Below are 25,160 nucleotides of genomic sequence, written 5' to 3'. Positions count from 1 at the left end.
CTTCAATAGATACTCTGGTTAACACGTTAATGGCTGGTCTGTCGGATTTTTTTGCGAATATATACTGTGAACATCGTTCACTCAACATCTAGACAAGTACCTACACTAATCTGTAAAGACATGAAAAGTTGAGCAGCGGGTCGGCATAAAAACAGGGGAGGCACTGCTTTTTATCGCCATTGATATGTACATGTCTAATATGTATACATATTATGTCGTATACTAAATATATATATATATATATATATCAGTATTTATCGCCCAACTTACCATCACGCGTTATTACATTATCGTATCTATATATATAACACTTTTGACCAATACAATTGCGTATCTTTATGATTGCATTGGATCTACAAGAAATAACCAATCAGACCCACATTCCTTTGCCTACCCATCTTCTCATCTCTGCATAATATAATAGTATCTAGTGCTACGCATAGTACCTAGTATAGTACCTGATAGTACGAAGTTAGTACATGCATACAAGAAATCAGCATGGGTAGCACGGAGGTAACACCGATCCCAAAGAAATTAAACGAAAGCAACGATATCGCTGATGTTTACGGACCGAACTTAAAAATTCTTCCATGCAATAATCAAGTGAAGGAACTGCAGACTATATTGCGAGACAAGTAAGTAAACCGACGGCGAAAATGATTCGTGTATCGACGTATACAAGTATTTTTTTTTAGCTTTAAAATGCCGGCATGATGCCGGCGCATTGTGTCATTGTGTCGTTTGCCTCCAATTAAACAATTTAATGGACACAATGCATATCCGTTTACAGAAACACCACAAGGAGCGATTTCAAGTTCTACGCCGACCGTCTGGTGAGTCTTGTTTTTCTACTTAATTATATGTTCTGACGCATTGTCATGTATTTTCGAGGTAATATTTATTTGTTTTAAGCACTTACGACTAAAACTGCATGCATCATAAGTGAAACATATGTTTCATAACGAGTAGAAATTTAATAATATTGGTCCCTTTTTCGAGAACAAATCATTTCGTCAGACGTGGCCATTCTCCCACTGTATACATCGTGTTTTTATGCTTTCGCCGAAAAATATAGTTAATTTTATCTAATAATATCTATTTTTGTATTTCCTGTAATTAGAGATGATATTAATTTGATATTTTTTCTGTAGAATTTATTACAAGTAATTGAATTATATCAAATCGATATTTTTATGGTAATAGTATTTTTTAATTTTATGACTTACATATCTATGATAAGTTGTGGATTATGTACACAGCAAATTAAACATTTCTAGATAAGACTAGTGATAGAAGAAAGTTTAAATCAATTACCTTTTTCCAAATGTGTGGTAACTACACCAACTGGTGCCAAATACAATGGTTTGAAGTATCAGAAAGGAAATTGTGGAGTATCTATAGTAAGAAGCGGAGAAGCCATGGAACAGGTATATTTTATTAATAACTGGATTTATAAAAGCATATTAATTATAATGCATTTTCAGGGTTTAAGAGACTGTTGTCGTAGTATAAGAATTGGGAAAATATTAGTTGAAAGTGATGCAGACACCCATGAAGCCAAAGTAGTTTATGCAAAGTTTCCAGATGATATATCTGAAAGGAAAGTCTTACTTATGTATCCAATAATGAGTAAGTGTAATAGCTTTAGATCATACATGTAAGTTCTTTTGTGTACAATATTGTAAAACCAATGGTTTATTTTAAATGAAAGGTACTGGGAATACTGTGATAAAAGCAATTGCTGTCCTAAAAGAACATAACGTAATTGAAGAAAATATCATTTTATCAAATTTATTTTGTACACCAATTGCAGCTAAGTCTCTAGTCACTGCCTTCCCTCAGGTGTGTATACTTTCCGATTATAACAGTATCTTATTAGACGCTTTCTTTCTGTACACAAATCATAAGATATCATATTTCATTAGACTTTAAACTTCCTTTAAGTTCACTTTAAGCCCAAAAGGCAGATTAGCTGCCGATCCTGAAATTATGAGCTTGATAACAAATATTAACTTTTTAACAGCTTTTAAAAAGGTAAACTGCCTTAAGACATTCTTTACTAAATGTATTAATTAAGTTATTTCGAACTACTTTTATATTGTAAACATATCTTAATTGTTCGAATGAAAATAAATTTTCTTTTGCAGATGAAAATTTTAACATCAGAGATTCATAGCATTGCTCCAAATCATTTTGGACAGAAATACTTTGGTACGGATTAATTATATTTTATTAGCATATTATATCATAAGTTAGTATCTACAATAGACGAACTGATAGAAAATCAGGTGCAGAAGGTAACATGTTTCTCTAAAGTATAATCATAAAGCATAATACAGTTTATAGAAAGAATTCCTACAGGAGAAAAGATATTAATATTTTGTTTATAGCATTACTACTGCTAACTTTTGTAAGTTATTTTTGATTTATTGCAAGGAAATATCAAACAGTGTGATCAATTGTGTAATCATAATACATAATTCATCATCATACAAGAAATACATATTTAATATAGCAACATCATTTTTCATGTTCTGTTATCATTACACTTCTGACTTGCAAATACATTCTTAACTTTTTATTTAAATATCTATACATAAAAAAGATGAAAATTCATTAAATATGGTTACTGCATAAGTTTTAGTACAAAAAATCTCCACGCAATTGTTAAAATTGCACATAGTAAAAATGTATAATTTTGCACAATGCTTAAGTTACTTATCAAAATAGTCAAAGAAAATGCTTTGACTATTACTTATAACTAACCTTATTATTTAATAATTTTCAGTATTGATATCTATTATTACGCTTAAATAGCATATATATAAAATTTTATTAATAGACTTAAACAGAAAAAATCAATATAGTACAAGTTATATGTAGAAGAAAAGTGTTTCTTAAAAAGTATTGAGAATTTTACATAGTGTTGGCAATACTGTATTATATAATTACTTCAAGTTTTGTAAAAGCATTTATCTTGTTTATTATCTTATGTATGTTTTACAAATTAATTTTTATAGTATTGCAGAATGTATAAATATAGATTTTAACGGTGTGGTACTTTAGAGACACTTTTCATGTATGGTTCTCAATTTGCGATTTATATTCATAATCTTCATAATCTTCAATAATAAAAAAACCTCTTTGTTTATTAAATCAATATTCCCGAAATATTGTATAAAAAACATGAAAGAACGCTTTATGTTTATTCTTCAACTAATACCTGAGTGAATGTACGCAGATATGTATGTATTTTGTTCTCATGTATTCAGAGTATATACTTTAAAAACTGTGTATTTATATTTGTATTTAAGAAATCATGTGAACCTTCTGTAGATTGATTTTCTGTTCTTAATGTATAGTTGTAAGTAATATGTTTTATTATTATTTAATTAAGATAAATCAATCATATATAAATTGATTGATCTTTTCTGCATAATATAACAATTACAATCTTTTTTCTATTTTTTGCTCTATATACTGTGAACTATGAACTTCAACAGAACAAGTAATCCCACAGTAAAACATGCATTATATGATGCGCAAAGTGTAATGAAAAATATCTTTTATGTAATTATTCATTAAAATTATAGTTCAGTGACTGTTACAATTTTAATAGCAACAAAAAGTTAATTTTTTAAATTATATTTTAGGCCAATATTTTGTGAATTTCACAAACAAAGTATGATTTTGTTATAGAGTAACAATATATAAAGTTTTTTCAAATGCTCTATAAAAGAATATTAATTTTCTCACAGTTTTTTCATGTTGCTATAAATAGTAACTTATACAATTTATAAAAATGATATTAATTTATAATGTGAACTATAATATTGGAAATTTTGTATATGACATAAGTTATTTGATAATTTTCAATAGTTTCATACAATTGTAGCAAAAAAATATAAAATAATGCAGAATGTTTCATTATCTGAATGATAAAACAAAATTTTTACTTAATAGTTAAAAATACAATTTGCATAATAATGTGGTAGTCACTCTACAGGTTTAGATAATTGTTTTGAGATAAATTTGTCATTAAAGCAATTATATAATTAATAAATAAGGAAATTATAGAAATACTTTGTTTTTAAGTACACGTCTTAAATTGAATTTAATAAGTATTGCAAGATGTATTTAAGTAATATTATTTATTTATTATTTAAACATCTTGTTCTTCAATTTGTATATAAATGGTATTGTATATCAAGATAGATATGTATTTTATTGTAAACATGAATCATTATAATGAAATTAATGATATGAGAACATTTAATATCTGCATAACGAAACATGATATTTTGCATCAACAATATGTTTGGCATTAGTATTTCGATTTTCTCCTAATTCTCATTATAATAGTGTCAACTGTTGAGTTTAATTTTGTTTTAATACATGCTAATAGTGTGTGAATAAGTACAAATATTAACATAATATTCAACATAGTACTAAACATAAGTTTTTAAAAACATACACCAAAATGATGTATGACAATGTTACTTACCGATACTAATATGTGATTTCATTTTTCATAAATAGTCACATATACCAAATTAAAATCATTTGTTATAAAATGAAGAACCATTTTTATAATTATTATGTATTACTAAAGTACATACAAATTTTCTAACTATGGAAAATGTTAAAAAATGTAAATTTATGAAGCTTATATATCATTATCATATTAATCAGATTTTTTGTGTGACTGTTGAATGGTATCTAGAATTGATGATGCAGCTTTTACATGTAATAATCTTTTTTAAAAGTATAATTATTATATATTATCTTTTATAACTTTTCTTTACTGATTTCATTCTTTTTATTTTTTTTTATTTTTTTGCTCCTTTTTCTATTATGAGACATACAAGGTTTAAACTCTGAAAGTCTATAGACCCTTCAAAAAACAATTTACCTTGAAACGTGCCTATAAAAAGAGCTGCATTACAGTATCTAGAGCTGTGATTTTAAGAACCATATGTGCATTATATTATATCATTTGAGTGTACACAGATGTCTGTTATTACGAACGATACTTGTACACCTGTTATACTGTAAGTTACCACAGAGTAATTTTCAATGTTTATAGCATTCACAATAAATTTATATTAGTGAAAATATTGTATAATATGTATATCTTGAGAAATATGAATAAAATTTCACAGCAAGTACTAATTACCTAACATAAACAATTTAAAATAAACAAAACTTTACAAAAATGAAACGTGATTTATTTTTTTATTCGTTTGTGAATACAAAGATTTACTTTAAAAGCAAATGTTTTAAGGTACATTGCTTTTTATTTTAAATAAGGTGATATCTTTCTATAGCTGAAGTATTCCTTCCTATTACTAAATATTTAAAAAGAATTTGATTTTGTTGAAAAATTTTGTACTTGTTTAAATATTATTTTTAATATTTTTTAACAACTTATGTGTATAAAATTTTATTCATTGTATACAGTTATCTTGTAGATGATCTTCATAAAAACTTCAAAAACACGACAATTATTGTTTCCAGGATGTTCTCGTTTCGTCGTAGGGGAGACTACAAACATACAAGGGAAAGATATTTGAAGAATTTGTGTTACGAATATACACACACGTTATGCAGATGTTAGAGTTTAATTTCATTTTTTAACAAATTTCAATTGAAAATAATTACCAAAATGTTAAGGAATATATTTTTTTAATGTAATTATGCCATACGTTTAAAATATTTCTGTACTCAGTTTATTACATAAAAATAGCTAATTTATCTATTAAACTTGACAAACTTGCTTTCTATATACTCGATGTTTTATTTTCGTATTTATTAACGTTAATGCTAGTCGTTTATTCATTGTTAATATGGAAAACAAATATTTATTTTTAAAAATTAATGCTATGAAGAATATATAAATATATATAAAATTGTTAATATGATAGTTAGATCGATTTTTGAACATCAAATTGACGTGTAAGATTACGAAGTATATTAAATTGCTTTTTATTAAAAAGAGAAATATCAGGTTTTATAAAGTAAAAGTAATTTACTTACCAAAAAACATTCCTAGAATGTATAAATTCAATTAATGACCAGTGAATGTTGATTAGTGACAGGTACATAGAATAGATTCGTATGATACACTTACATAGATGACAAAGCTGTATATGTGGAATTATTAGACAAATTTTTAAACTTCTCTATTATGGTATTTATTAGTAAATTTTTATATGTATGTAACAATGATTGGCATGACTTATATATATCATGTATAATGAACATTGCTCTTGTAAATATATATTTTCAATACATATAATGTTAAAATTTATTAACTGTGATGCTCATGTCCAACACCTGTTGCTCGTGAATATATCATTCTCTAATAAGAACGAGGTGGACATTTTGATTCGTATGTGTAAAGCTTTTTAATTTCTCTTTTTTTCCTAGTCTGATTTTAATAGCATATATTTGATATTCAAAAGCTGCGGTACGTTATATTAAAATTAGTCAGGCTTTTTATCTCATGCATAAACGTAGTGTAATGAACTTAATATTTTACACCTTCATTTCATAATAAAACAGTTCATAACACTCGCGTAAAGCTTTGAATTTGTTCGTGATTAATACCCGTCTATTACCTGATCAGTAAGTGTGTATATTGTAAAACAAACTATGTCAAGCTGTTTGGATGAGTAACACTGCATAAATATATGTTGTCAATATTAAATTTTTTGTACAAACAATAATGAATAGGCCTTTGATAAAAGGGTTTTAACATCTCCATTAAACTTTCACTCATTTTTGATCTCATAAGTAAACATTTTCAGCATGAGAAAAGGAAATCAGCTATAAGTTACCCTATTTCTGTTTTCAATTACGGAATATCTATGCGAATTAGATTATAAATATAATCGTAACAAATTAAACAAATTTATCAGATATATCACGTGCAACTAAGAAATCTGACCTATATTAAGCCTAACGTTTTTTGGAAGTAATAGCGAAAATTATTTTAGGATGCATTTGACCATAAAAAATCGTTAGTGCATACGATATCATCGGTACAACCTATTATAACTAATTTCGTGTCGTCTTTTATAAGAATTGCATTTCATACAAAACTGAGTGTCGTACTGTCCGAACTTACTACACACTAAGAAACTATATTTTTAGAAATTTCGTACAAAACCAATCAAATGACACTAGTACAATTTAAGACCAAATCATTGTAAATGGAAGCCATTCTTCAGTACAAATGGTAAGTCTACAATTTATAGCTTGGACCACTGATAAATATACATGGATACTTAATAAACTCTTAAAAACAGTTTAATGTAATTATAAAATGATTAAGAATAATTAATGAATAAGAAATTTGAGACAAAAAAATAAATTTCTAAGTAGGATTTATCTATCTAAAATTCATTGCTATAGTTTTAGCGAGTAACAGGACAAAAAAGCGTTCTCAATACTGAAAATTTATTACTCCTAGCACGTTATTAGAGCTTTGTTTAAAAATAAAGAATAAAATATAATATAAACAATGTAAAATATCAGCATAAGAAATTAAAAAATTTATATTATCTACTGATATGAAGAAAAGTGAAATTCATTATCTTCTAGTCAGATAAAAAATCTGATGGTGAAAACATGCTCGATTTCAAATATAAAATATTTCTATAAAAGTATCGCTTATGCTTCATTTATACTGTTAACTATATTTTCTGCAGAAAGCAGAAATATTATCTTGGCAGTACCTTCACTCAGCCTTAGAAGTGTGATAAATATAGCTTTTATAAAATATCCTTTCCGGTGGAAAACCAAGGATTTTAAAGAAATATAAAATGTCCCACAATCATATGGGTTTATTTCACATCTACTCTTCTTTCTCTTGATCACCAGATTTCTCTTCATTTTTTTCAACATTTTCTTCTGTATGTTCCGTAGTATCTTCTTCAGGTTTTGTTTCACCATCATTTTCTATAGATTTAGGTTCATCTGACTGTACATTTTCACTTGGTAAAGTTGTTCTTTCTTCAACACTAAGATAACAAATAAAAAATGCAATTAAAGTATCTATAATAAAACAATTCTTATTTTTCAAACAATTTGTTATGTAGAAATAAAAACAAATAATTTCAGTTACACATATTTACAGCTATAGCAATTGTCCAATTTAAACGATTGATCACAAAATTATGCAATCAATGTATCTACAGTGCTTACCTTTCTGCTTGTATTGCAGCTGCTTCTTTGTCTGTGGAAGGCTAAAATAAACATGTAGTAGTTAGTATGGACAGGGTACAAATTTAGTATCAAGGACAAAACACCGGCAAATAAACATAACTAAGATGATTACAGATGAAGTTTTTGAATAATGTTAAAAAAATATATAAGTATAAATTAAGTAACATATGTGGGTACATTTAACATTCTCCTTACAATTGTTAGACAGAGTTCTATTACCAACAATATTTACCTCTCGACTTGTAGTATTTCCATTTTCTTGAATTTCTTCACTTTGTTTTGAATCAGGAACATTTTCTTTTCCACTAGCAGATGGTTCCATTTTCAAAAATTCTTCCAATTCATCCATTTCATTTGCCAAATCAAAATCTTCATAATCCTGTGGGATGATTCATGATAATCATTTATAGTTCAAGCATGACATTTAGAGAATTTCAAGTTTAAATTTTAGAATCTTGTATAAGCTACTATTAATTTCTGAAGCTAGATTTTCTTAGCTTTTCTCATTATTATTGTTTATTATAACTTAGATTATAAACTGTCAGAATTAACATAATGACATTTACCCCACAGTATTCATCTTCATTAAATATCTGTGGAGGTAATGGATATTTACTATCTCTCGCAATACCATTAGATTGCATAAATTCCTTTTCCATCTCCTTCCCTGGTTCTGTTATATCAATTGTCTCATACTCTACATTTTTGCTATCTAATATCATCAATACTCGTTGTTGCCTCTTTTTCACCTAAAAGAATTCAGTTAAATATAAAACCTAGATATTTTCTTTATGATCTAAACTTAATTATTAATAAGTAGGCTATGAATGTTTATGCAAATTTATATCTTTATTTTATATACTAATTTTTATCATAAATAAAAAATGGAACTTAAGTAAAAATTTATTTCACTTGCTAAATACTGTTTGAATATTTCCTATATTTCATAATGTACACTTTTGCACATTTAAATCTTTCATAAACACATGGACATTAGTGGTCCACTAACAAAAGTAGACAAGTACAAATTTTAATTTTCATGAATGCAACTAAATAAATAGAACCTACGTAGAAAATTGTTTCATCCACTGAATATTACAGATTATTATACTTTAGATATTATATGTATTTCTGCATACTATATGTAGTTTCCAATTTTTCATAAATGCATAAAAATCCGCAGTCTACTAGTAAAAGATCAAGTTTCAAAAGTTGTAAATGAACGTAACGTATCGATTTGAAAAACGTATGCCGTTATAATCTTATCAGCGAATATTAAAATCTAAAGGTATTATAAATGGTGCTGTAAAAATGCATACGAATTGATCATGGATCGAGATTGAAGTAAAAATCGAGTAAAAGATCAAAGGCACATAAGTTCTCCTTACAACGTCAAACGTAAACATTATAGAACCATTCGCGATTAAAGTACAAAATATGTATCGAAATAGTTAAAATAATAGATACATAAAAGGAAAGTGAAACAAAAAAAGCAAGCTTTTATTCATTTTACAAAATGTCATTTAGACCTCTGAAACTGCGTCGTTGTAATCTACTAAATATCTACGAACGATTTCAAATAGATTCACTTTAACAATCCTATTGTTAATCCAAAGATTCGATTACCCAAAACCTGTGGCTATATTCCAGGAATACATATCCCTCGGCATTCTGTGTATCTCTTCGTTGTATGTATACATTTCTCACAAAATTACGAGGTACAATCAGTTTGTTAACACGTTGATTGCCACGATGATCATCAATGATCTACGTTACTAAATTTTTGAGGTTAAAATAAATTTCGCGAACTAAGAAATTGTCAACAATGTGAATGACTTTGATAATACTGTCAGAGAGAAAGTGCGCAAATAGAACACAATATTTAACAAAAATTATAGTGTAGTATATTTTAATCCATTAAGATTGACAGTGTAAAATATGTACATAAAATTCGTACGGCAATCGTGTTAACTGAATCTAACATATGTATGTTCTTTAATACATCCAATCAAAGAATAACTGCATTTCGTTAGACGCGTATATAAATGAATCATTTCGATCGATAAACCATGTAGTGTGTCACGTTCAATAAGGATTTTCACTCGATGACATTGTCGGTCGTTAATCGACGCCTCGACCGTGAAGTTTTTCTAACGTAACTCGATCCAACGTGAAAATATCGAATAAGAATTCAGGTGCCCGTAAATCTGGCATTCTCTTCTAAATCACATACACATATATATAATAGGTCTACACACAGGCACGCACACATTCTCTCTTTCTCGTTACTCGGTCTCGGGGATAAAATATCTTGATATTCTTTGGTTACGTTCTTTTTCCACTCACTTCCTTGTTGCCGCTGATACCCGATATGTAGACTTTAACAACCATCGTTAACCGGTGCTTTTGTTACCAATTGACACTCTCGCGCTTCTATTCGACGTGTGCCACGGTTAGCGGTTTCGCGGAGTGATAAGCGATCAGTGAATCACTATAGGCTATTAGCCCGCGGATCGCCAACAGTGAGCAACACTGATTTAACGTGCACGGGTTTGGCTAGTCTTAGTCTGGGATCCACTGGCTACGTCATTTCAGGCCAGTTTTCGAGCGTTCTCAATGTTCGTGTACACGTCACTGTTTCTATTTTTTCTTCTTTTTTTTTCTATAGGTGGGGTGCTTGTGACTTGTGATGAATTAGAGATTGTAGAGTAGTGTAGAGTCTACTATCGACCAAACTATGAAGGACACTGAAACAAATAATACTATTTAGGACAGTTATAGGAACGTTCTCATGCACATCATTGCACAGTGTACACGACGAATCCTTGACCAGCCTTGACAAAGAGACTAGAAACTACTTACTTAGCTGAAAGTACTCAAACACTTTTAGAAACTTTTTATGTTTATATTACACGAAACATATTGAAATTATACATTATATATAAATTACGTATTGGAATTTCGAATATCGTGATTATATTAGTAAAATTTGAAACAGTGCTGGGAATGTTATAAAAATATAGAAGTTATAAGATATTTATTGAAAGCATGAATTTTACAAAAGCCACTAAAATATTTGAACAATTAATTATTTACTGTATTAATAAGCCACAATATGTAGTGATATTATCTTTAGCTCTAATTGCATGTTTAAGATTACTATTCATACTGTATACTAATTTTTCATGAAGTATATGTTTGCAATAAATTTCTTGTAACTTCTATATATATTTTCGGACTGATTCCAAATTTGACTATTATAATCACGATAGTTATGTTTCAGTATAGTGCTAACGAAATTTTAGAAAGTTTCGTACAATACACATAATATATTTATAAAAATATATTGGTAAATGTTCGAATACTTTTGTCAGCCGCTGTATATTCATATTTATATCTATATTGTACTTGAATTCATAACAACGTTAATTAAATATAAGAAAAAATGTATTTTTAATGACACATTGTAATTTTATAATGTCACAATATCAAATAATTCTATAATCATTTAAGTAAATAAAAATAAGAACAACTGAGTAAGAAGTACTCTGTAAGACTCTGTATGTAAGACCGTAGTTACTCTGTAAGATCGTTCTGTCGAACAGAATAAGAACATAATGTAAAAATCGATATAAGACAGACTTCAAAGAGCATTTCAGATTTGTGCAATAAGAATGAGGAATGAAAATGTTTGAAAATGGCGCGCAGAATAAGAATACAGGTGGCGATATAGAAGGAGAAATATTTTTTAAAGCCGAATTTACATCTTTTCACTCTGCATGATCAACGTAGATGATTCATGGAAAAATATTGTTTTCATCCGCTTTGTAATCAAAGTGATCATCCAAAATGATCACTGAACAAAGTAGGGTCAATCTTTATTTTGAATAAATTGAACTGGTATAAACATTTCGGCTTTTATTTTTCACATTCACTTACTCCACTTCACGTATTTCAGACGTACACTTCGTCAAAACGTAACGATTTCGGTATTGAGGTCAATTGTACGACTATATTTGCCTATGAAAATTTTTTGGTCTCTTAAAATTGCATATCCGCTGTACCTAAACGTATATTCTTGTATTAGGAGATTTAGACAAAAAGTACTGGCATACATCCTGTTAAGTTTTGCATTTCATTTTTATAGTATCAAATCTAATTGTCGTAATAATGATCGTTGTAATACGAAATTTAATGTACTTTGAACCTATTTAATTAGTAGGTGAATGCTATAATAAATACAATGGTCTGTCGATACGTTTTGTAGCCGCTGTAGGTATTTCGAAAACGATGAAAATGATCGTGATAACTTATTCTAGTATTTATTTAAGAGTACGCGCGAGAATGTCTTCGTTTATTTTCTGTAACGTACGATTCAAATTCGCGCCTTTCGTGAATGCACCATTGCATTACGATTTCCGGTGACGACGTGTAGTGAATATCGGAGTGTAAAGTTTCTTCTCTTTTCCGGTTCTTTTGGAACGTATATCATATTTGTGCAAAATGGTAAGAATTGTTATTTGGTAATATTTTGTGAATCTTGTTAAAATATTGATGAAGTCGATAATTTTACGTTGAAAAGGATCACCGACAAAATGTTTCTGTATATATTGTTTATTTATTGCAAATAATTTGTGTAGAAATAGTGATTTGAGGTTATGTTTGAATTTACAGTTAAATCGCTATTTAATTGTCATATTGCAATAAACTTTTAATTATTATGAAATAGAAACAAAATAATGCAATATATTTAATTTCTTTTGTAATAAAAGTTTATCAGGAAGATTAATATTATAAAGGCGGTTATGGTTGGTTAACCTATTAGTGTCAAACAAGTTTTTTTTTTTTGTAAATAAATATTTTATCATTTCAATTATTGTGATCTATGAATACATTTAGGCTATAAATGGCAAATGTATTTAATTTATAAAATACGATTATGTCTATCTATTAGGCTAAACGCACGAAGAAGGTTGGAATCACTGGTAAATATGGTACTCGATATGGTGCCTCTCTCAGAAAAATGGTTAAGAAAATGGAAATTACCCAGCACAGCAAATACACCTGCACCTTCTGTGGCAAGGTGAGGGATAAATCCTATAATCAGTAATGTGATGAAGTAAATAAAGACTACAATTTCTATTTTATTTCTTTTATTGTAGGATGCTATGAAACGGAGTGTAGTGGGTATCTGGTCCTGCAAACGTTGTAAGAGGACTGTTGCTGGAGGTGCATGGGTATATTCAACAACAGCTGCTGCTTCTGTTAGATCTGCTGTCAGGAGGTTACGTGAAGTTAAAGAACAGTAAATAAATATAATTTGTAGTTCATAATGATATTTTGTCCATTTTATTTAACCCTTTGATTCTTTAATACTACTAAGTTGTAAGATATTAGTTACTAGATTTATTCTGGTAAAGGGATAATATTAAAAAACAAGATTATTTTGTTTTGTATTTAATAGATTCATGACAATTTAACATGATACATAAGACTTAAATTTTTTGAAGCAATATTTGATAATATGAGAGTAGAATTTTTCTTTTTTATTAGAAAGAATATTTAGAAATTATTTTGGAGGCATATCAAAATTATGATATATCTACTTATATTTATGTTTTCATTGTTCTAATAATGTATATTAAATTTCGCTAGAATAATTTTATAATTTTCATAAATTTTTTTTTTTGGTTATTTGATAAGAACTTTTCATAAAAAAGGAATACATATTATCTTGATTAAATTAACTAATATTTGAAGAAGTATGGAATTTAAAAAAAATATATTGAAAGTACTGTTTGTTGAAATTAAATATTATGCACATATATTATTTAAATTCAATAGAACATATATAGAATATTTTATTGTCTTTGAAGGTATGTTCATTCTAGTATTTGACTTTATTATAAATGATAGAAAAAGTAGATTTTTTTACTTAAATGGTATTTACATACATATGCATAAATATTCTGATGTAACAGAAAATTTCTTAAAAATAAATTTTATTAATTCATATGTGTGTGCCAATAAGTAATCTTTAATGTTCCAATGTAATTCTTACAATTATTTTTGTTAATAATATAATTTTTATAAATAATTCTAATTCTAAGCCTAAGATGAAGTAAAATAAAGATGATAAAACAATATGTATAAATTCACGATGCGATGGATAATTTATAAGATCAAAAATTTGTTTACAAATTATTATTGACTTTATCTTTTCTTTTCTATATTTTGTGCACTTACTTGAATTTAACTAAATGTTATCAGTTTAAACGACTAACAAATTATCTACAAATTCTGCTAATACAATTAAACGCATATTCAAATAATATATTGATTTAATAAAAATTAACTGCTGTACAAAAATAAATACTATCGTCTTGTACGAATAATTAAATATATAATTAAGCTGTAAAGACGCGATAATTTGTTGCACCATCACCATTCTTTCATGTAACTTAAGATTGAGTATATTCCTTGACATTAAGGTTCCTAAATTGAAATTTTAGTGTCATATATATTTTAATATATTATAAATGTAGTTTAATGCGTTTCTTCGCGCGCGCGCGTTTAAAGTTATAGAATCAGTTAATTTCTTCCCCCAGCTTCGAATGTAAGTATAACTATTAGCGAACATTTTCCAGAAACATTGCTTCACTTTGTTGACTACCTTTTTCTCTTCTTTCGAAGTACGAAAGATGTTTAATTTTAGTTTAGCGTAATGCAAGGGAAGGGCGCCAGAATCTAATAACAACATTTTTAGATTAGTTACACGAAATGTTTTTCCGTCGTGTCTTATTCGACAAGAATATTGCACTCTAAATTTTTAGCACGCTTTAAATATGCAGAAAACAAAAATAGTCCAAATTTATGAAAAATTATAGCTATGTAAAATGTTAGAACATCATAAAGATATCTAGCATTTCTTTTTGTTAAGAAAATGCGGAAGACACTTTGTCTTGAATTTAAGAAAGTATTTAAAGTATAACAGCACAGTGAATAACAGTCAATAGTAGTTTTTTTATACTCTTAAACGATATCTCGTTAATCTCATATTGCTATGGCGAATTCAGGTATAAGTACATTTATCTTTTTAAACGAATAAAAAGAAAGCAACAACTAAATTATATATGAACGAGATGCAACAAGGAACTGTTAGAAATATCAGTATAAAAAGATCCAGTGCTCTTCCCTAATTGCTAGAAAATTGTACAATACAAGTTCTAAATCGTAATCGGTAGTGTCACAATAATCCCACTAGCATTCCATCATTCATTCCCTGTAGTAATACGTCATTTATACTATTAACATATCTGTGTTTCAATGCACTGATATATCTTCCAGTCATCCAGCATTGCACTCATCCCATATTATCAAATATGTCTCTCTTTTGTATTAACAATTATTTATTTATAACAGTGGTCTGATATGCTTTCTTCTCTACTGTTTACTAGAAAAGAAAAAAAAGAAGAATGTCCGCATACATGTCTCTTTGTATCACTTGTGCATATCCATACACAGTCGGAAATAGGTTTCTTTCTTTCAACACTTGTGCATTTATCAATGAAGGCATACCATGAAAAATGGCAGTAAATACACGATACTGCTAGTAACAGTAAATAAATCCTATATAACTAAAAAGCATCAACCTCAATCTCTCGGTTTCAAAGTGTACTCAATTTCTTGTTTATGATCACTATTAATCCCATCGACGTTTAATAGATCGACAAAACGTGATACTGAATTGTTTTTATGAAGTACAATACTAGTGCTTCTCCTTGATTTCCCAATGTATGGAAGTCTCTTGAGTATCAGTCCTTCAATGTAGCATTAAATAAATCAACAAGTATTACATATAAATGTTGCACTTGCAAACACCTCGTATTAGCTGGCTTGCCATTTGAATTTACTGCGCATAATCCACTTTTGGCCGATGTTATGCAGATCACAAGATGCTAATACAGGTTGCATCGCGTCGTTCGAACGAGGTTTCGACAAGCAATGTCCTGTATTAGTATGTTTGATCATTTTTGTCTAAAAAAATAAACGTATATTTTATTGAAATATCATTACTTTCTTAAAAAAATTGCGTTCAAATTATTTACATCGTACCTCTTCATTATAAACCCATGCTTGATTTCCACCCATACCATGACATCTCACTATTTTGACAGGACCTTGGGGACTAGCTGCATCAAGGCACATATCATCAGACATAATTTGCTGTCGTTTAGTATAAGCAAACACCTAATTAAAATAAAAAATTATATTTCAACAATACTGAAAAATCTACTACTTTCAAATCAAGAAATCAAGAAGATTTAGTTATTGACCTGATTACCACCTAATCCATGACAGTAACTAATTCCAACATTTTCACCTGTTCTCCTACCCATAGTGTCCAAACAAGATTGTGTCTCAACGTTTTGTACATCACCCAAATAATAATAATCTAGTGGCATAGGAGATTCTGGATAAATATTCTCCAAATACCACCTAAAGCTTTTACACTTAAGACGTTCCCTTAACTTAATTCTTTCAGATACATCTCCAACAGCTACGCTTCGGGCTCCTATGAACAGAAGGATTAATTGAATAATAATAATATTTGATTAATATTTACAGACTTTATAATGTGATAGTGTGCTTATACATATAACTGTTCACTGAAAGAAGGATGTGTGTTAAAAGTATGTGCCAAAATAAAGACATTGCCATGTGTGCTGTACTGATGCTATATGCTTGCTATTGGAAATAATTGTGCTATCGTACATTGACCTTTCTTAACATGTTAAATTTGAAAAAGTAAGTCTGTACCTCTTTCAAGATAAAATGTAAGGAAACTTTAGATTGAATAGAGTAATCTCTTCACTGTGTCTTTTATTTTCTATTATAACCCTCTTTCTTGAGATTACATCTATTATATAGAGCATTTTCTTGCTTTAGAGATGGACGAAACAAAAAGGAACTTCTCCATTAGTTTCCTAATATTAACGGGTATCTGATATATGCGCATGTAGCTGGTATCCAACTGCACTTAAGCTTTATAGTTAAATGCAACTTATAAAAGCGTACCAATCACCCGATAGAAAAAAATTCATGCGAGATAGAGTAAATCCCAAAAAGAAAAAAGAAAGTTTAAGATGATGTTAGCGATATTGCAGTCTATTCTCTTTCCAGAAATGCTGGTGTTAGTGCTACCTGGATTAATGTTGTAATAGAAGTACTTCCATTGGTCCAACCAGACCTCTGCGAGTCGCGCATTGTTGTGGTTCACTATCTTGCTGGTACCACCAGGGAATGTATATGGTGTTGACTTACGGAATACATGACCGACGTGCGAGCACGTTGCGATCTCCAATGTCCCACCACACATCCATATCTAACCAACTCAGTTCTGTTAGTATGTTAGCAATTACAAATGGATAGTTTATAACAAACAAGAAACAAAAAGATCTAATACATTAAAAAGGTTCAGATTAGATGGACGCTCGTGTTCTCCTCTCTTGGTACCTATAATATCGTTGCTTATAAAATGTATCAAACAAAGAAGCAAGCAAACTTATTTTGTTAGTCGGCTGGATGGATGAGTGGTTAAGACTATACCAAAGTATATTTGTAAATCCACAAACAAATCAACAGTATTCCTGTAAATTAAATCTCATGGCTAAATGTAACTAGAATATCCAGAATTCTTTAATACACACGCGCGTACACACACATACACACGCACGCGCGCGCGCGCGCACGCACGCACACAAAGAAAAAAAAATATATACTATATATTTAGATAAAAATATGCGATATACATTTATGTTAATATAAAATTCGATGGTAAATGCTAAAAGATAATTTGGTTAATATCACACTAAAAAGAAAAAAAAAACACATTTAAGATTAATTTTAGAGTCAAATATAAATCAACTACATATAGCTATGGGTGTTAATATTTTTAATGTATAGACCGTTACTAGCTATAAAGATATTTACGAAATTATTTTGATACGCTACATTAATACTCTATCAAATTTCTTATTCGAAGTAAATAAAAAAGTGTGCTATAATACAACATTTTTATCTGAATAATATTATAGCATTGGTTGTATCAGATACCCGTCAAGTACATGTAAATGCTCGCAATCCTACTTTTTAATTAAGTTATACATACTAATGTATTTTATGTAACTTTTAGTTTATAACATTTTTTAGTATGTGATGGCAAACGTTAAACTTACAATTGTTTTTACTTTCTTTATCTTTCTTACAGTACATTGTTATTATTATATATTTTTGTTTATAGATAATTAAAAGAAAGAAAAATGCACACTTCTCCATAGCAAAAAACTCGAGGAGGGTCAACAAATTGACTATCAATTGGCTAGCTATAATTAACTGTTTATTAATTGATACTTGAATTAAAAAAGAAAACAAAGTATACAAATGAAATGATACACGCTGTTATCTAACCTGGGTTCATGGCATAGTAAAAATCTCTCCACTCATCCATCCAGACTTCGGCCACCCTAGCCGCATTGTGTAGAACTACTTTGCTGACACCACCAGGGAATGTATACGGACTCTTGTCTCGGAACACATGTCCAACATGTGAACATGGACTGATTTCTAACGTCCCACCGCATTGCCATACCTACAAGGTACTTATGACTTCACAAATGAAGATGAAAATGTCCATAGCTAAACCCTCTGTGTATTTTGGGATCACAAACTCAAACGTTTCACTAGATTATTCAATAAATAAATCCAATGTGTGTATCAAACAGTGTTGGGCAAAATCTTTTCACGATAATTCATTATATTGTATTATAATTTATTATAAAATGATTATAACAAATGAAAAATATCCGATCGAATAGATATTTATCCGGATTGGACTTTATTCGATTACGAATTTAATCGAATTGTTATTATTAAATTAGTTATAGTAATCACTGCGGTGATGAAAAGTTAGTGCTATTTAAATAATATCAATAACAATACCCAGCAATTGATTAAGTATGCGTGAAACGCGTGTTGTGAATTCACGTGTTATGAAGAGACGCTTATAAAATTCAGTGGGAGGCAAAAACAATTAACGATTATTTGTATCATGATTTGAATAATTTTACAATAATTATGCTGTTAATTATCTCAATAAATGATAATGAAATGGAGAAGATAATTTGTTATGTATATAACGAACAAGTTTCATCCGGATGAATTATTCGATGAAATGGAATTAATAATATTCGGATAATTATTTTAGACAAAGCGCCCAATTCTGATCAAAATTATCGATTACTTTTAACTCTAGAACTTTCAAGAAGCCTTTGTATTTTTAATTTCTTCAAATTCTCGTGTTAATTATCGAATAAAAGTTCTGCCACACAAGAGAGGATCGAACAAACAACTACAGATAGATAACAGAGAAAGGAAAGTTTTTCATGGAGCCAACAGCATTAAGAACGAGCAATTAGCTGTGAAAGCAAATGATAAAAAAAAAAGAAAAGATTTATATATATAAATCATTAACTATTATTTTACTACTATTATTATTTATTTTATTATTAACTAGATGTGAATTTGAATAGCACACGCACGTATTCCGTGACCAAAACACTTTTATTTACTCGCGTTTTATAACTTCATTTTCATTTAAATAGTCTGACCGCATAAAGTAAATACTGTCATCGATCAATACTCACCCGGAAGCTCATTTCGAGGTTTTCACCGCCCCAAATATCCATGCCCTCGTCGTACGCTCCCAATTCGTAAAAATAATCCTTATCAATAGAAAATAAACCACCGGCCATCGTCGGTGTTCTCAGAGGGGCTGTTCTATCCCCTAATCTTCTGTCCATTTCTCTTTGCGCCACCCTGTACCTTAAAGATTTATGAAATCTCGCGTCAGTAAATGAATTAAAGAATTCTATCTATCGGTAGAAAATATCGTCATGAAGACGACAATAAAGGCTTGTGGAATAAAGGCTAGTCTTTTTTTTTTAAAGTTAAAAGTTAAAGTTAAATTGAAAAATAATCCCCATAGCCTAAATCATTAGAATTACAATTTTTGGATATCGTCTCATAGTAAGTAAGCTGTTTAACAAACAAATGTAAAACAAATATAGTAAATAATTTTAAAAAGATAAAATACATAGAAATTATATAGAAATAGTGACCTTGCTTTACATATAAGTTGAAGATAATCTAATGTAGCTCGAGTCAGTAGAACTTTAATTTTTAGAAATCGTTTCACATTAAATTGTTTATTAAACAAGCGTGAAACAAATATAACAAATAGCTATGTAATGATGTAGAGACATAAACTCAAATGATTATGACCTCGGCTCTTGGAAATTGTCACATCGGGAAATCCCAGTCTTGAGCTACAGAACTTTGTTCACAAAGTCAATTCAGTGGTCCTTACCATCTAAAATTCAGTTTCCAATTGAAACCACCCCACGTCATATCGCTGGCCGGAATGTACTCAAAGGTATCGTCGCTAATCACATCAATGATGGGACAGACAACGGTTGTCCTGTCTTCAGCGATCCTGGATAGCAAAGGCTCCAGCCAACCTTCTGTGCATTCGCAATGAGCGTCTAGGAACGTTATAACTTGTCCTGTCACGTGTTTCGCTCCAAGGAGCCTAGCTCTGATTAGACCAGATCTTTTCTCTGTACGGTACACATATGTAGGGACCGGTAGCGTTTTTACATAGTCCTCCAGGTCTTGCTTCAAGTGATCTACGAATCGAGTGTATGACGTGAGCAAAAAAGCTTAGAGAAGTGAAAGCAATGTTTACCAGATCACAATGACTGAATATTGAAAAATAATACATCCATTGCGGCAGTAGGAACTGGTTGACTTGACAATAATTAAATTCTGTATAATGCTACGTTTCCCTGCTACTTTCACATTCTAGACATTTGGTGTGAATGTTTATTGTGAATCATTTAGGTTGAGTTTCTAATGTTAGAAATCAGTAGAAGGATCGAGTATTTGAAAGTAGAATGTGAAAGAAAAGTGTGCGATCGTCCAAGATTTTGAGAATGTTTACATAATTTGCTTACACCGAATGAAAGATATTTTAAAATATATATATATATATTTATATATAAATAGAATGGCAATTATATAAATAAGAAAGCACATAGAAAAGTATCTTAGAATCTATAAGATATATATATATATATATATATATAGAATATATAATCCCTTTCACTTCTTCAAAGAAAGTGAAACAAAAATATCTAACACGATGCTAAATTTAAAAATGCCATTATATTCCTTAACCAACGTATACACGTTAACCTTAGATTTGCCCACAAATGGAATGGTTTCTCTATCGGAGAAGCGCACTAACACAAAACCTCATGAACTCATTCAAAACCGCACCCATCTATTCAGACCACTCCCAAGACCAGACCATTCCAGTTCCTTTACCACCAACCAACCATTCTCAGGCTCACCTTGCTCGCTCTTATCATCTACCAATATGATCTCCTTTAACAATGTACGCGGAGACCGATTAATGACCGACCAAACAGTCCTCAACAACGTGCTCCATGCTTCATTGTGGAACACTATCACGATGCTAGTATCCGGCAGGTACTTGTTGTACTTCTTGGTCTTGCAGCCCTCTAATCGAATATCCTTGAGTGACCGATTCAACGAGATCATATCGCTGGCCATCAGGTTGAATTGGTTCAGTTTGAACAGCTCCTGTTGCCTGGCCTCGTCTTCCGGCGAAATGTGTACCGCCGCACCCACCTCGCCAGGCATCCCTTTGTTCTCTCGGACGACCTTAGCTGGCCTCCATAAATGTAATTCCGACTGTTTATATCGGTTTTTGCTCGCTTGTCCAACCGACTGTATCTGTTCCTCTTCTTTCAATAAAGCTTCTTTCGAATGAGGTAAACTTTCTTCGGTTAACGTTTGCTGTTGTTTATTATTCTCCGTGCAACCCCATCCGGACCCTCCGATGCAATCCGAATAGAGCATCAGCACCATCACGTCCACCAGGAACCATACCAGCGACGTGAGCAGTATCACTTGACACGTGTGAATGCGAATTTTAGAGCGGAACATGTTGTGTCGGGGCCGGTCGCCTGGTACCCTGAGCTCATCACCCGATCCTTCGCGGTTGGAGACGCGACGAGCTTCCTGTCCGACCAGGCCGTTCTGTGCACCGGCCGTTCAACGACCGTTCGGCTACCCGTCACTCAGGGAAGATCAGACACACTGTGAGTTATCGCGATCCACTGAATTACATGACTACGCTGGCTAAGACTTTCGTGATCTGAAAGAAAGAAACAGAGAATTTGAAGGAAATTGTAGTTTGCGAGCGTGGTCTGTGCGATGTTTCTGGGGTGAACGAAACGCGTACTGGCATTTAGAGTTGGAGAAGTTTGAAGGTATTTGAAGAATATGGTAGTTTGGAAATATGATCTTTGGATTATTGTGTCGGTTAAGGATTTTATCGGTTATTTTTTGTGAACGTTGCACTGGGTATCGTGTGAGGATATTAGCGAAGAAAGAGGAGAACTCGTGTCTTCAAATGGAAGGAATGTATTTAGAAGTTTGAAAGAGTTTGAAGGCTACAGTAGTTTGGGAACGTAGCGATTTGTACTTTTGTAGCGATTAAGAATTTTTCGTGTAAATCTTTTGTGTTCGGAAAATTTGACTTATTTTTATTTTCCTTATTCTCTAAATCGTTGTTATCCTGTATAATCTGATATGAATATTATTATACCTCGATGGGTATCATTGAAATAAAGATAATTTCAAAATACTCGTTCTTGGTATTCCATAGAATTTTACCATTTCTTCTGTATTCCACGCTTCTTATAAACAAAGTATTTATAAAAAGGAAGATATCTGAAGAGACATAGAGACGCGAAGAAGAAGTAAGAATAACATCAAGGTTAAACATATTCTAACGCCTACAGAATTTTAAGTAAATAACAATCTACGACTCTGAAATCTATTCATAACTGACTCACCATTTTCGCTAATTCTCGCATAATTCAGATTGCAGATAGTTGTCTAATACAGACGAGTACACACGTCCATCGATGTATCAGAATCTCATGATACAATGCACAAGCCCCCTCTTTCCTTCCAACGAATCATCAAACCCAAAACGAATTTCGATCCCCACGAGATTAATCCTTCGAGCAAACTGAATCCTCTAAACGGGCTTGAAATTCATCTTGGAACGCTACCGAGACCGCAATCGAGCCATTGATTTCCGCCAAAATAGATGGAACACTCGTTCCAGCCATTCAAGTTAAACAGCCTGTTATAAGTATTTTAATGTGCTGCACAAATAATTCGTTCTCGTGTGTAACGCTAGGCCAGCTAAACGTCGTTTCGACTCCTGTAAGACTTCTTGCGGGTTACAATCGAACCGGAAGTCACGCGAGGCCGTTTATTTTATCACGTGCATAATATATGGGGGACCATTTACCATTATCGATTCGTTTCTACTCGTTTCTTGCCATATGTATTACATAAGTATCTCTCGAATAGCGTTGAATTGAAGTTCGCATAAAATTTATATTCTTTTATTTATTATTACTTTGTTTATTTTTTAGTTATATTCATTGGTATTGTGCAAATGTATGCATTTGTCGAATAATATTGGCTTGGCAACTAAGCGATTGCGGATTTTGTCAATACCACCTAATGACAAAATCCGCAATCACTTAGTTGCCAAGCCAATAGCTTCTCATTTTACGTTTACTGGCACATTGCCTCTTTCCTACACAAGTATCGAGTAAATAAATGGAACAATAAGTTTTTATTTGCTGATGTTTTCATGATTTTGTTCAGTGAGTTGTTTGCGTAGTAAGCAAAATTTGATTCTCGATACGTTCAGATCGTTATTTTCTTTGTCAAAGATATCAAACATTTGACTTAACATCAGTGAAATCATTTGCAAGCACTGGAGAATTTTTTGAAAGGCTACACTACCAGAGGAATTAGGTTCGGGTATTCGAGATCTAGTTTGCCTACGCAGTGTTGACGTTACGAAAAACAAATATACAGAGTGACTTCGAAATCGCGATACAATGAGAAACGAAGTGAAAATAAGTGGAAAATAGGGAATAAAATCCTTTCGTACGATGCCTTGCTTTTTAGAAAATTGCACGTGCTCGACACGGTCTCAGATTTAATTTCCTTACAAACGAGTCATCAAATGAAAAAATCTCATTCTATCTACATTTTCAATTTATTTTTGCATTCGGAATAACTTGCTGCCAATTGCCTATTCTTGTTCGGTCAGAAATTAGTCAAATGCAGATGTATTCGACAAATTATCAATTTCAACAATTGAATATTATTAAAAAATTATACTTAAAACCAAATTATTTTGTTTTATTAATATTTATTATTTTTTTAATTATAATATTATCTATTATAACAAAAATTTGTTATATTAAAGATAAAAACTTACGAACAAAAAGAAAATGAAGAAAATAATTTCAATAATTTATAAAATTCATATATTAAATTTACCTATATCATTTATTAATTTACCAACACCAATTAACATTAATTATATATGAAATTTTGGATCAATTCTTGGGATACTTTTAATAATTCAAATTATTTCTGCATTATTTTTATCCATACATTATTGTCCAAATATTAATATTGCTTTTTTTAGAATCTCAAATATTATAAAAGATATAAATATTAATTTATAATATTAATAATTTCTCGAAAGGCGATCATAGAACGGGAAAGTTTCATTGCTTATTTTCAACTTATTATTTTAAAAAATTACGTTCCTTTAAATTGTATTGTAGCTTTCGAATCATATTCTGTATATTATTATTTTTTTAATTATCACAGTATCTCTTATTTATCAGTTATTACAACTTTTTTGCACAATTATACAAGTGTCCATGAAAAGTCAATTA

At 30.2% G+C, this 25,160-nt stretch overlaps 4 protein-coding genes and 1 long non-coding RNA gene across 10 annotated transcripts in view; 3 read left to right on the top strand and 2 right to left on the bottom strand.

The window, feature by feature from the left end:
* Nucleotides 1–407: 407 nt before the first annotated feature.
* LOC126916869 (uracil phosphoribosyltransferase homolog) lies at nucleotides 408–6,494 on the top strand. The gene is made up of 7 exons (XM_050723118.1): nucleotides 408–635; nucleotides 791–833; nucleotides 1,278–1,427; nucleotides 1,485–1,629; nucleotides 1,712–1,842; nucleotides 2,148–2,211; nucleotides 5,518–6,494. The coding sequence occupies exons 1-7, from the start codon at nucleotides 499–501 to the stop codon at nucleotides 5,571–5,573; spliced, it is 726 nt and encodes a 241-aa protein (XP_050579075.1). The 5' UTR covers nucleotides 408–498; the 3' UTR covers nucleotides 5,574–6,494.
* On the bottom strand, nucleotides 6,170–11,080 carry LOC126916870 (SH3 domain-binding glutamic acid-rich protein homolog). 2 transcript variants are annotated; one of them, XM_050723119.1, is made up of 5 exons: nucleotides 10,576–11,080; nucleotides 8,796–8,978; nucleotides 8,462–8,608; nucleotides 8,209–8,249; nucleotides 6,170–8,024 (listed from the first exon to the last, which is right to left on the bottom strand). In XM_050723119.1, the coding sequence occupies exons 1-5, from the start codon at nucleotides 10,618–10,620 to the stop codon at nucleotides 7,859–7,861; spliced, it is 582 nt and encodes a 193-aa protein (XP_050579076.1). In that variant the 5' UTR covers nucleotides 10,621–11,080; the 3' UTR covers nucleotides 6,170–7,858. The 2 variants fall into 2 exon arrangements, with proteins under 2 accessions (XP_050579076.1, XP_050579077.1); XM_050723120.1 differs by lacking the exon at nucleotides 10,576–11,080 and adding an exon at nucleotides 9,856–10,463.
* A 1,518-nt stretch (nucleotides 11,081–12,598) lies between these two features.
* LOC126916871 (60S ribosomal protein L37a) lies at nucleotides 12,599–13,565 on the top strand. The gene is made up of 3 exons (XM_050723121.1): nucleotides 12,599–12,735; nucleotides 13,184–13,312; nucleotides 13,392–13,565. Exons 1-3 carry the CDS (start codon nucleotides 12,733–12,735, stop codon nucleotides 13,536–13,538), a joined length of 279 nt encoding a protein of 92 aa, XP_050579078.1. The 5' UTR covers nucleotides 12,599–12,732; the 3' UTR covers nucleotides 13,539–13,565.
* Nucleotides 13,566–13,670: 105 nt separating this feature from the next.
* The window catches only part of LOC126916867 (polypeptide N-acetylgalactosaminyltransferase 5), a 41,063-nt gene continuing 29,573 nt past the window's right edge, over nucleotides 13,671–25,160 (bottom strand). For 4 of the 5 annotated variants that reach the window (XM_050723112.1, XM_050723115.1, XM_050723116.1 and 1 more), the window contains exons 2-8: nucleotides 21,702–22,531; nucleotides 20,657–20,975; nucleotides 19,935–20,112; nucleotides 18,700–18,880; nucleotides 16,566–16,804; nucleotides 16,345–16,479; nucleotides 13,671–16,266 (exon numbers count right to left, since the gene is read on the bottom strand). In XM_050723112.1, coding sequence (XP_050579069.1) covers nucleotides 16,117–16,266; nucleotides 16,345–16,479; nucleotides 16,566–16,804; nucleotides 18,700–18,880; nucleotides 19,935–20,112; nucleotides 20,657–20,975; nucleotides 21,702–22,320 — 1,821 coding nt within the window. In that variant the 5' untranslated portion in view covers nucleotides 22,321–22,531 and the 3' untranslated portion in view covers nucleotides 13,671–16,116. Of the gene's footprint in view, nucleotides 16,267–16,344; nucleotides 16,480–16,565; nucleotides 16,805–17,433; nucleotides 17,615–18,699; nucleotides 18,881–19,934; nucleotides 20,113–20,656; nucleotides 20,976–21,701; nucleotides 22,532–25,160 lie in introns of all 5 variants that reach the window. The other variant, XM_050723113.1, reaches the window with a different exon arrangement.
* Nucleotides 16,811–17,349, top strand: LOC126916873 (uncharacterized). The gene is made up of 2 exons (XR_007710760.1): nucleotides 16,811–17,037; nucleotides 17,179–17,349. It is a non-coding gene; the product is annotated as an uncharacterized LOC126916873 (long non-coding RNA).

This window comes from Bombus affinis, chromosome 5 (assembly GCF_024516045.1).
Source record: "Bombus affinis isolate iyBomAffi1 chromosome 5, iyBomAffi1.2, whole genome shotgun sequence".
Lineage (NCBI taxonomy): Eukaryota > Metazoa > Arthropoda > Insecta > Hymenoptera > Apidae > Bombus > Bombus affinis.
The sequence above is the reverse complement of the archived record's forward strand: the minus strand, read 5'-3'. Positions and strand labels throughout refer to the sequence as shown.